This window comes from Macrobrachium nipponense, chromosome 6 (genome assembly GCF_015104395.2).
Source record: "Macrobrachium nipponense isolate FS-2020 chromosome 6, ASM1510439v2, whole genome shotgun sequence".
Classification (NCBI taxonomy): domain Eukaryota; kingdom Metazoa; phylum Arthropoda; class Malacostraca; order Decapoda; family Palaemonidae; genus Macrobrachium; species Macrobrachium nipponense.
Window position 1 is genome coordinate 115552944 of NC_061108.1, and position 13006 is coordinate 115565949.

The 13006-nt window shown below is 42.4% G+C and overlaps 1 protein-coding gene across 6 annotated transcripts in view; it reads left to right on the forward strand.

Moving 5' to 3' along the window:
* LOC135216015 (DNA mismatch repair protein Msh3-like) overlaps window positions 1-13006 on the forward strand; it is an 85952-nt gene that overhangs the window by 70117 nt on the left and 2829 nt on the right. For all 6 annotated transcript variants that reach the window (XR_010314780.1, XM_064250947.1, XM_064250949.1 and 3 more), the window contains exons 17-18: window positions 405-562; window positions 2138-2324. Coding sequence is in view for 5 of the 6 variants with exons in the window: in XM_064250947.1 (XP_064107017.1) it covers window positions 405-562; window positions 2138-2324 (345 nt within the window). In the remaining variant the exon portion in view is untranslated. The remainder of the gene's footprint in view (window positions 1-404; window positions 563-2137; window positions 2325-13006) is intronic.

A 13006-nucleotide genomic window follows, 5' to 3' on the forward strand; every position in this document is an offset into this window, starting at 1 on the left:
TTTTAGAATTCTTTATCTTTAGAAAACTGTAACCATCATTTTGATAAGTTTAGCTCATAGTTTAATATTGTCTGCTACATATTTCATATGTGTACCATCTTTTGAGTGACATCACAGCCTGAACCTAGGAAAATGAATAAAGCAAGTAGTAACTTAGTTGATTATGAAAACAGAAGGTAATTTAATGCTTTGCTGGAAATTGAGTGTGAATCAGTCAATTCTTTGGAGTTGTGAATACCTTTCTAGAGGGAATATGTATTATTGGTTTTGGTGTTTCTTGATTTTTAAACCATAGGCTCTACTTGTGGTCATTGTCACTTATCTGGTAAGTTTAGAGCTACATATAACTGTTGCACTTACCCTTTAAAGTATTGTAACTTTGGTACTTTTTTCCTATGAAATAGGGTGATGGTCAGCGAGTTATGCTTGTGACAGGACCAAACATGGGTGGAAAGTCTTGTTATATGAGGCAGGTAGCATTAATTGCACTAATGTCTCAGATTGGCAGTTACGTCCCTGCTGATAGTGTGAAAATGTCAATTTTAGATGCAATATATACAAGGTAGGTAAAATGACTTTTAGTGTTCTTGGTTCTCAAATAGGTAATACTAATAAAGAGAATTTTGTAATTTATTCAAGAATTTTTAATTCCATGTCTCTTTGATGTGTTGTTTTCCTTATTACTTGCAATCATTCCTTTAACTCTTTTAAAATTCTAGGATTAAACTTGTCAATATTTTATAAGTCAGCCCTGTGACCATCTTAAATTTTGTAGTTGTGTTGAATGATTTTATGCCCAGAACTGTTTTTCTACCCAGGGGCAGGTCTTTCTAATTTATAACTGCTTGAAGGTACAATTTGGATTCCCAGATAAAAGCAATTTATGATTGTGTTCCTTCTTGGTGTTGACATGGAAGATATATAAGCTTCATTGGTAAAATCCATTGCTATCTCTTGGGAAAAAGATTATTTTCAACTCTAGTGCTGAACACACTTCTGTATTTTATTTTATGCATTGTGCATATTTGGAAGGAATTGGAATAATTGTATCCATATTATGTACAAACCCTTTATTTTCTAAATTAAAATACCTGGACAGAAGCTGTTAATCAGGTCCTGAGTAATCAAAGAAAGATTTCTTGTGACTTTCTCAGGTGAGAATTCCTTGTGTCCACATTACAAGTATTATTTACAGTCCAGTTGTTAATGATGTGGTTGTAGTTTGATATACTTTATGTAATGTCATCCATGTCTTTTATCCATCCTGACCATTGTGTGGTAAAGAATATAAATTCATAACCACTTTCTCTGCAATGTTTAAATACTGGGAGATATCTTTTAACCCAGTTAAATATGAAAATATAAGTAGTTCAGTAGATATATACCTGAAAAACCTACAGAAGGGTAATGATGATAGTGCTTGGTTAAAACAGATGAGACTACAAACAATGAAAAAGGATGAAAAGTAAAAAAAATGTAACATTCCCTTTGCACAAAGCAGTTTAAGTAATCCAAAATTAAAACAAGCTGCTGTTTCTATGTAACTGGCCTAGGTTCCTCGGAAATATATTGTTATTGGTAAGTGACTGATTGGACACCAAAATCATTATAACATGTGTTTAATGTGAATATGTTCCCAGCATCTCAAAAGAAATGCACAGTTGATCATGAAGTAACACCTCAGCCAACTCTAGGCATTTGTTTGCAATATATATACATATAAATATGCTTTAAACAAAACCAAATCAATCAAAGATAACCTATATAATGGAAAGTAATGAAATGAAAAGAAAATGGACAAAAACTTAAGAAATAATTACACTTGAACATGAACATCTCCAGAGCATTTACAAATCTTTTGCAATAGTACAATGCTATAAATGTGCATGTCATTATTTAAAAAGAATAAAATTACACAGTGCAAGGGATACAGTGAGAGAATCAGAAGCATAACAAACGTAAGTTGTTTTCATTTCAGTAAATATTTCCATGGTATATCTACATGTTTTGTTAATCTCTATTTTTTTTCTTTTTAGTGGTAGGTATTTTTATTCTATTGTAAGTTTGGTATGTGTAATATAGACACTGTAATATTCTCTATAATGTCTTGCTAATATTAATTCTAAATTTTTTCCAGAATGGGAGCAGCTGATGAGATTTATTCAGGAAGGAGTACTTTTATGGTAGAGGTTGGAGAAACTGCTGATATAATGCGTGAAGCTACATCTCATTCTCTTGTCATCTTGGATGAGCTTGGTCGTGGCACCTCGACCCATGATGGAGTAGCTATTGCTATGGCCTCACTTGATTACTTCCTGAATAAAGTAATTACAATACATGTGTCAGTTTAAGCAATAAATGTTGCTTCTCTTAGCAAATAATTCTTCTGTGTATGTATGCAGTGCAAACCATTATGCATTTATGCTTGCTCTCCTTTTGTGGTTTTATGGGTTCTGCAATTAAAGTGAACTTTATTCATTTAGTGATTACTGCCATATTTGCCATCAGAAGACCAGGTTTAAAGAAAACAGCAAGAGCTAAAGAAACATGGGAAGTGTCCACCTCAGTCTCATATTACCCCTCGGCTCCCTGAGGGAGCAGGGCTTGGGCATGCCTCCCAGCATTGCAACCATACCATACATAGTAAGGAGTGAACATATGGAACCTAATCATGCCTGAGAGAGCAGAAAAGCCCAGTGAACCCTGACCATAACTATTGTCGGTTGTGAAATGATTTGGTTTTAGGTTATTATTATTTTATATGTTGGTTTTTCCTACAAGTGAAAGACTGCTATGCTCAAGCTCCTTACTTCAGTTACTCCTGCAGAAAAAAAAAAAGCATATAACCAACCCTTTTACAGACAAGCTATCAAATGATAGGCCAGGAAGACTGAGACAACCATTCAAGGCTTTCATGGAGGAGAGAGCAACCCTGAACAGGCAGCACCCGGTAAACCTTTTGAAATAGAGTGGAAAGATGAAGGCACTGCCCAGTTCTGGAAGGGTCAACAGATAAATCGCTGAAGCCATGATCTCCAAGCACGAAAAGATAGGGGCAAGTCCCTATCTTGCTAAAGAAAGACCACCCTTGCCATGTTGACACTCCACCATCAGACTGAAGGGCATTGACCAAAGACCTTAGAGAGAATGAATGAACTGTCAGTAAAAGAGATTGGCAGATGTAGTACAGACCTCTGCAAAGGAAGAGTCATCTTAAAGAAGCTACAAGGAGAACTTAGAAGAACAAGGCAAATACAAAAACTACAGATAGGAAGCTATTAAAGAGATGGATTACTGAACACTGGGGCAAATTCCACATTAATTTGAGTACATATCAAATTGAGAATTGAAGAAAAAATCTGAAAGATGACCACGTCACGTAGAGGACTCAAGGAGGTATTTCCCTTAGAAGTGAAACAAGATGTGACAAAGCAGGGGGATGGGGGCTCATCTTGCAAAGTGTCGGAGAAACTGAACTTGACATTTACTGAACTATAATTTTGTGTGCGGTGTTGACAATACACTAAATTAATATATACTGCAGGGGATTCCACTGCCATCTTGCAACAAGATAGTTAAATGGATGCAATGTGGCAAGTAGTGAAAAGGTCATGAAATGTTTGAATTTTGTTAGACACTGAAGAAATTACAGCACAAAGAAATTTTAACATATAATTTACACTTCAGAATTTCATGGGAATACTTATTTCCTTTTTGAAAATACTAGTTTGGTATGGGTAATAGAAATTATGATTACTTCTAAAATTTTCATGGGATTTACCATTACATGGTACTTACAAACCATGCTACTGTGAGACTGTTACCTATTACTTAATGTTACCTATTACTTAAGATATTACATTTTACATAAAGTTTACTGCCTATCTCTTCTTACTCTTTAAATTTGACTTCCAACTGTGCAGAAATGTGATTTCCTCCTAGTAGTGAGTGGAGTCATGCCATAATAGTGTAGCTTTATTTTATTTTGAAATGGTGTACAGTACATTGCAAATAGCTGAAATAATTTTTCTTTTGTGAAATTTGTACTTTAGGAAACATTAAAAGTTTATAAGGTTTTGTAGTAGCCGAAAAAAATGTGTTTTTTTGTACTGGAACTTCCCTGCCAGATATATACTTAGCATTGAGGTCCTCTGACGGTCCAACTACAGAAAATTCAAAACTCGTCTCGGCGGTACCAAACCGCTACCGGTAAGGGTCAGGTGATCTACCTTACCCGCCGCTGGGTGGCCGGGTGTAGAACCATTCCCCCTTTTTTGTTTCATGATTTTTTATTTTCTGTCGCCGGCTGGAACAACACCTGTTTGTTCAGTCCTTACTAAAGTTAAAATTCGTTCTCGTTTGGCCAGGAACGATTTTTGGATTTGGTGAAGTACCCTTTATGGTTGTTGGGGCTTGGCATATACGCCTTTTTTGGACTGTTTGTTTTGTTGGATTTTTCTTTTGATTTTCTCTTACATATCTATAATCCATAGGAATGATTTTGAAGTTAAGAAACCTGAGTTTATTTAGGGTTTGTTCAGAGAAGGAATGGTAAAGTTTAGGCTTCCCTAAAGCTGCATTAGATCCTGCACCTCGGTATGTTGAGGTCGTGTAAGGTGGGACGGGGAAATGCTCTTTATTAACCCTTGCAAAGAGTGTGGAAGAAATTTGGATGAGGATGGTTGGAAAGGCTCTCTCTTCTTATTATGGTGAGAAAGTTAGAGAAGGATAATGGAGGGTGCGCAAGGCTTCTTCCAACAGAGTTCTAGTAGATCGGGGGAGGGTGAAGTTGAAGTTTGACGCACTGGGGGAAAGAATCCTGTAGTAGAAGTAGTTCCTTCTCCAGTTTCAGCCCCTGCGCCCATCTTTTGAACCCGAAGATTCGTTTTTCGTGGAAGTTTGCTTTCTGGGAGAGCCTCGATCAGGAGTTAAGGAGAGCCTCGCTGCCCGCTCTTCGACCAAAAGGTAAGAGTTGAATGAATAGTGCAAGGTGATCAGTGCAAGTGACCCCTAGTGCAGTGGAGGGTTGCGTCTGAACCGGCTCAGTCTAACGCTTCCAGGCCTAGACCTCTTCCAGACTCCCAGAACCCCAGTGGAGGGGAAAGTCCGTCGAAAGCCGCACGGAAGGTTTATGGGGATCAACCCCCACCGGTCAGGAGCGTCCCCTCGGCAGTTTCCTGTTGCTCGTTCCCACCGGTCTGGCCTTGGATCTGAACCAAGAATGGGAAGTTACTTGCGCCAGTGGCTTTCTCGTCATCTTCGTCGCCTTCTCCTCCAGCGTAGATGGAGCGGCCCCAAAAAATCGGAGTCGTCTCGCCCTCTCAAGAGGCCCTGGAAGGATCCTTGCGCCCATTCCTTTCCAGCCCCGCAATCCTTCGCGGTAAGTAGCCAGCCAAGTGGAAGACGCAAGAGAACCAAGATTTTCGTCCGGTTTACCGCTTCTCCTGTTCGCGTCCTCGGGGGACGTTCGTCCCCTGTAGAGGAGTTTAAGAGAGTCTCCTGCTCGTATCCTGGCCGGGTGTCTAGCAGGCGCAGATTGCGGCTTTGTTAGCGGTAGTCTATTGCCGGGGACTTTCCTCATCGTCGGAATGGACGCCTCAACTTCCGGTCAAGAAGTCTAAAAACGTTTCCTTCGGCTAAATCTCCTTTTGGCTAGAAGAGCTTTTGAGCCTGTTAGGTAGGAGGTCAGAAGTGCAGGCTGAAGCTCGGGAATCTTTCTCCGAGTAGGCTCTCCTCTCTTCCCAGCAAGAGGTTGTGAGCATGTAAGGCGTGAAAAAAGGGAGCCAGACAGGCTCTCTCCTCCCCTTCTCTTCCTCAGGATTTCCGCTCCCTTCTTCGTTAGGCGCCAATAGCTTTGGACAGACGTCCAAGAGCCTCGTTTTCGGTGGGGGGGGAGGAGGCGAAGGAAGAGTTTGTCCTTTCGCCTGGTGGCCACTCTCCTTTTGACGGAACGTGCTCGGAGCCTAGTAGGCATCAAGAGCCTAGTAGGCGCCAAGAGCCTGGTAGGGCGTCAACGGAAAGTTTTTCCTCCTCCTCCGTTAGATCACTCCCGATTGATAGGCGCTCAGAGCCTTGTTTAAGCGCCCGCGCTTCTGACAGGGATTCATCTGTGGAGTTTTGTTTTCTCCCCATGCCCGTGGGCAGGCGTCAATAGCCTGGGCATGGGCGTTAGTGAGGATGGCATGGCGCCAAGAGCCTAGCAGGCCGCAGAGAGCCTGATAGGCGCTCTCCCGGTCCTTATCCAGAACGCTCTTTCTGTGGAGTTAGAATCTGTTTGCCGACAGTTCCGGGCCCTCCACTTGTAGGCGCTCTCCTAGTATGGCGCTCCCCAAGTAGGCTCTCTCCTATCAGGGGCCGCTCCCAACCAAGTAGGCCTCTCTCCTGGGAGGGCGCTCTCAAAGTAGGGCGCTCTCCTAGTTAGGGGCGGCTCTCCAACTAAAGGCGCTCTCCTAGTAAGGCTTTCAGTCTCCTGGGAGGCGCTTCTCTAAGTGGGGTAAGGCGCTCTTCCTGGTAGGCGCTCTCCTGGTAGGCGCTCCCCTGTGTAAGCGCTCTCCTCGGTGGTTTTTTCTTTGCCAGTAGGGCGCTCGCCTAGTAAAGGCGCTCTCCGAACTTGGCGCTCATCCAATGGATTAGCTCTCCTCCGGGTGCAGTAAGATCTTTCTAGACGTCATTCTTGCGGTAAGAAATTTGTTTGCTGATTCGGAGGAAGATTTTGCCCAAGGATGCTTCGGTTTCTTCGTATAATAGTACTTACAAGTCCCCTCTTGCAAGATTTTTGGGGAGTCCCTCTTTTCGGCCGTTGCTCCTCCTCCGTCCTCCTCCTTCCTTATTTTCAAAACGACCAATACGGCTAAGAAGTCTTCAAGTCGTTAACCCTCTTACTCCGATTGGACGTATTAAACGTCCCGAGTCAAAACATGTCTCCCGTATGCCGATTGTACCGTATCATACGTCGGCTCAAAAAAGTTTTTTTTGTTTTTAAAAAAACAAATTCGCGGCAAAATACTTGATAGGCCTACCAGCCGAAAACTTTGTATCACCTCCCTTGGGGGATGCTGGGAGTTCGGCACGGATTCAAGGCGTTGTTTTTTTTGTTTACAATCGCTACGGCAGTGGCTGGCTCTGCAAAAAGCGTGGAAGTTTCTTTCTTATCGCACTAAAAAGTATCAGTGACACATTTCTCGGAAATTGATTTTCGTCACTTTGACATAATTATTGCACCATTTTAAATTATCCTTTACATGAAGTTATTATAATCTGAAAATGTGCGCAATTTCCACATGCACATTACAACTAAAAAAATACTCATAGCATTGTAGCTTTTTATTCAATTTTTGAAATATTTTCTTTTCATATAAATAACGTTAAGTGCAAAAATTTCAACCTTCGGTTCCAAACTTTGACTCTACAGTAAATGGTCGAGAAAACGCAATTGTAAAGCTAAATTCTTATATTATAGTGAATATTCAATCATTTGCCTTCATTTTGGCAAGACAAATTGGACCGTCGTCCTCTTAGCACAATATTTTCGATTTATGGTGATTTAATGAAAAAACTTTTTGTTTCCCTTACGGTTTCGTGCGATAACCTCTTCCGAAAATTTTTTTAATTTTTTTCGTTGCGATTTGTCCTAATGTTTGGCCCCACCTTTTTAAATTTAACTTTGCCGTTTACATAAAGTTTTTATATATGGAAATGTTGGCGCAATTTGTTATGCACAATGACAACAAAAGAATAACCATGGTTGGTTTTAGCTTTTATCAGTTTTTGAAATATTTTCATATAAATGAACGTTAAGTGCAAAAATTTTCAACCTTTCGGTCAGCTTTGACTCTACCGAAATGGTTCGAAAAACCGCAATTGTAATAAGCTAAAACTCACCTCTTATATTCTAGTAATATTCATTCATTTACCTTCATTTTGCAACGACTTGGAAGTCTCCTGAGCCAACAATAGTTTTGATTTATTGGTGAATTTATGAAAAAAAACAAAAAAAAAAATTACGTTCGCGGAAAGCGGTAACTCTTCCGAAAAAAATTCAGAATTTTTTTGTGCGATTGTCGAAAATGTTTGCACCATTTAAAAGAATTAGCTGTTTCATAAAGTTTTATATATGAAAATGTGGCGCAATTTCATGTAGAATACAACTAAAAATGATTGAAAGGTTGTAGCTTTTCTCTTTTTTTTCGAAATATTTGCATATAAATCACGATAAATAAAGAAAAAAAAAACCCACGTTCGGTCGGAAATTTGACTCATTACCGAATAGTTGAAAAACGCAATTGTAAGCTAAAACTCTTACGGCCTAGTATAATATTCCGTCATGTTTCTTCATTTTGAAACAAATTTGAAGTCTCTAAAACAATATTGTGATTTATGGTGAATTTTTGAAAAATATATTTACCTTCACTCCGCGCGCCGATTCGCGGCCGCAAGTCTCCGAAATACGTACATGGCATTCCTATATTTGCTCCTTTTCATATTAGCCTTTTTGTTTTTATAGAGTTTCATATATCAAAATGTGTGCAAATTCATGAAGAATACAATAAAAAAAAAATAATTGAAGGTTGTAGCTTTTTCCATCTTCGAAATATGAGCATATGAAAAAAATATATATTATTAAAATTTTCGACATTCGGTCAAATTTAACTCGTCCGAAATGGTCGAATCTGCAATTCTAATCTAAAACTCTTACAGTATCGTAATATTCAATCATTTGTCTTAATTTTGAAACCAAATTGGAAGTCTCTAGAACATTATTTAGAATTACGGTGAATTTTTGAAAAAAATATTTTTTTGCGTCCGCGCGTTACAATTCGTACATCATTTTGTGATAATATTTTTCCGGTGTTACTTTTATTGTTTTACAATGTATTATATATCAAAATGATCGCAATTTAGTGTACAATACAACGCAAAAAAAAGTAACTGGTTAGCTTTGACCGTTTCTGCACAGCGTGATTTGAATACAATTATGTATGAATTTTTTTTTTTTTTCGCTACCATATATCGCATTATTTACATATGATAAGATATTATTTTTTCATTTCTGATGGTTGCATTCTAAACTTCAGGCATGACAAAAAAAGGAGCCAAAATGAACTCTTAATCTTCAAAAGTACGCGCGCTGTAATTTTTTGAAAAAATTATTTTTTCCACTTCGCGCTCACTTCCAAACCAGCCCGCATACGGGAGACGTTTTGATTTTTAGGGGGGCTCCGGCTTCAAGAGGGTTAAGATGAAGCCTACAGTGTCTATGAAGAAGGCTATGAAGAACTTTGACGACTGGTTGCTTTCAAAAGAAGAGAAGGGCAAGACAGTTTTTTTCTTTTCGGCCCCCGTCCAAGCCTGACGGGTAAGATGGGGTTCTGGTACGAGTCAGGAGAGCCCTTGGGTCTAACGCTTCCCTCTTCTGCAGACTCGGACTTCTCTTCGTTGGTCGATTCCGCACGTCGCTCGGCGCTGAATTCTGCGAAGACGACGTGGGGTATGAGCGAGTTGGATCACCTTCTGAAGGGAATGTTCCGAGTCTTAGAAGTTTTTAACTTTCTTGACTGGACCCTGGGAGTGTTGGCTAAGAGGACTCAAGAGCAAGACACTCTTTCGCCTGAAGACCTCCACGCAGTTCTGTCTTGCATGGACAAGGCAGTGAGAGACGGTTCCGGGGAAATTGCTTCACTTTTTGGTGCAGGAGTGGTAAAGAAGAGGGCCGTTTTCTGCTCTTTTCTTACCAAGGCGGTTTCTCACGCACAGAGAGCTTCCTTGCTGTATTCACAGCTTTCCCCGCAACTCTTCCCCAAGAAGACTATTAACGATATCTCCAGCTCGTTATCAGCAAAAGCGACGCAGGATATGCTAGCTCGCTCGGCTAGAATTCCGAAACCTTCGTTTCAGCAGAAGACGAAGAAAGAGGCTCAAAGTAGGCAAGAACCCTTTCGAGGAGGACCTTCGTCTCGCTCTTCTTCCTCCAGAGGTTCGAGACCACCTAGAAGAGGAAGGACCTTCTCCCGGTCTATTAGGGCCAAGAAATAGTTCGGGGGTCCTCCAGACAACTGTGGGTGCCAGACTTCTGAACTTTGCAGATGTCTGGGCACGAAAGGGGGCGGACAACTGGTCCCTCGCGATCATCAAGAGGGGATACCTCATTCCCTTTATTTCGAGACCACCCTTGACCACCACTCCAAGGGCACTGGTGGCCAAATACAAAGACCCACTAATGAATCAAGCCCTCGCTCTAGCGGTAGAGCTGATGTTAGAGAAAGAGGCAATAGAGATGGTTCAGGACCCCCTTTCAGCGGGGTTCTACAACCGTCTGTTCCTAGTTCCCAAGAACTCAGGAGGATGGAGACCGGTTCTGGACGTAAGCGCCCTGAATGTCTTTGTGAAGAAGAGGAAGTTCGCTATGGAGACGACGTCATCAGTCTTAGCAGCTCTTCGTCCGGGGACTGGATGGTGTCGCTGGACCTTCAGGACGCTTACTTCCATGTGCCGATCCATCCTTCTTCTTCGCAAATATCTCAGATTCATGTGGGGAGGGAACGTTTTTCAGTTCAGGGCCCTATGCTTCGGCCTTTCCACGGCCCCCCAAGTATTCACAGGACTGATGAAGAACGTTGCCCAGTGGCTTCATCTCGAGGGAGTGAGGATTTCCCTCTACTTGGACGATTGGCTTATCAGGGCCAAATCCAAGGAGAAATGTCTGGAGGACTTACGAGTGACGTTGGATCTAGCAGCTTCTCTGGGTTTGCTAGTGAATTTCGAGAAGTCACAGCTAATCCCCAGTCAAGAGCGTATCTATCTGGGGATTCTGATGGCTTCTCAGGTTTTTCGGGCGTATCCGTCCCCAGAGAGGATAACCCGAGGTTTGGAGAAGGTAGCAATCTTTCTAGAGAAAGATGTATGCACAGCGAGGGAGTGGATGAGTCTGTTGGGGACACTCTCCTCGCTGGAGCAATTCGTTTCTCTAGGAAGGTTGCACCTCAGACCCCTACAGTTCTTCCTGACGAGGAACTGGGATCGGAAGTCTCAAGGTCTGAACTTGCGTTCAAGATTTCGCAAGAGATAAAGGAGGATCTACGTTGGTGGCTAGACCCTCTATTGTTCAAGGAAGGCCTTTCCTTGCAGGTTCGGAACCCCAACCTAGTGTGTATGCAGACGCTTCGGACAAACAGGTTTGGGGAAAAGCTACTCTCGGGTCGAGAGAAGTGTCAGGCACCTGGATGGGGGATCAGGTGTCCTGGCACATCAACAAGAAGGAGCTAACAGCGATTTGGTTAGCTCTCAAGACCTTCGAACCCCTCGTAAAAGGGAAATATGTTCAGATCAACTCCGACAACACTACAGCCCTGGCTTACATTCGGAAACAGGGGGGGACTCACTCTTTCTCCCTGTACGAGACAGCGAGATCGCTCCTCTTGTGGTCAGAGGAAAGGAACATAAGGCTTCTCACCAGGTTCGTACAGGGAGAAAGAAATGTCAGAGCGGATCTGCTAAGCAGAAGGAATCAAGTCCTTCCCTCAGAGTGGACTCTGCACGCGGACGTATGCCAGGAGCTGTGGAGGACGTGGGGCAGGCCCCATCTCGATCTATTTGCGACCTCCAGGAATGCGCGGATAGATCTATACTGCTCCCCTATTGCAGACCCAAGAGCAGTGGCAATAGATGCATTCCTGATGGATTGGAGGAATCTGGATCTTTACGCGTTCCCGCCTTTCAAGATTATAGGGGAAACGTTAAGGAAATTCGCAGCGTCAGAGGGAACAAGGATGACGTTGATAGCTCCGTTCTGGCCCGCCCACGACTGGTTCACAGAGGTACTGGAATGGCTGGTGGATGTCCCAAGATCCCTACCTCTAAGAGTCGATCTGCTCAAACAGCCCCACTTCGACAGGTTTCACAAAAACCTCCCCGCTCTCAGTCTGACTGGATTCAGACTATCAAGAGTCTCGTCAGAGCTAAGGGCTTTTCGGCAAAGTCTGCAAGGGCTATTGCCAATGCACGTAGACCTTCCACATCTAGAGTCTACCAGTCGAAGTGGGATGTTTTTCGACGCTGGTGCAGGACTCATAAAGTTTCCTCCTCCAGTACCTCTGTGACTCAGATTGCAGATTTCCTTATCTTCCTGAGGGAAAAATGCGGGTTGGTTGTCTCCACCATCAAGGGATACAGGAGCATGCTTTCCTCAGTTTTTCGTCATAGAGGATTAAACATATCTGAGGACAAGGACCTCCATGATTTAATCAGATCGTTTGAAACGGTTAAAAGAACCTCCTCCTTAGTGCCTAGCTGGAATCTTGATGTCGTGCTGCTCTTCCTGAGGTCCTCAAGGTTCGAACCTCCCCATGCTGCTTCGTTCAGAGACCTTTCGATGAAGACTCTTTTTCTCTGTGCGTTAGCGTCAGCGAAGAGGGTATCAGCGAGCTGCAGGCTCTAGAAGGTGAGGTAGGTTTCCAAGGAGGCTCCGCGGTTTGCTCTTTTCTTCCGGCTTTCCTAGCCAAGAATGAAAACCCTTCTTCGCCGTGGCCCAGGAGCTTCGAAATCAAAAGCTTATCCTCCTTAGTTGGGACAGAAGAGGAGAGATCTCTTTGCCCGGTGAGAAGCCTGAAATATTATCTTCAGAGGAAGAAAAGACTTGCCGCTAATGAGAGCAATCTCTGGTGCTCTGTAAGGGACCCCAGTAGGCCCTTATCTAAAAATGCACTCTCATTCTTTATCAGGAATATTATTAGAGAAGCACACACTTCTTGCAATCAGCAACAGTTTAACCTTCTGAAAGTCAAGGCGCACGAAGTACGGGCCATCGCGACGTCTTTGGCTTTCATTACAAAACCTTATGAAGGCCACTTTTTGGAGGTGTGAATCAGTCTTCTCTAATCACTACCTAAGGGACGTATCGATTACGTATGATAAGTGTTTTGGGCTAGGCCCGTACGTATCGGCGGATTCAGTGCTGGGGCAGGGAGCTGAAACACATCCTTTTTAATCCTTTTTCCCTGTTAGTTTTAAG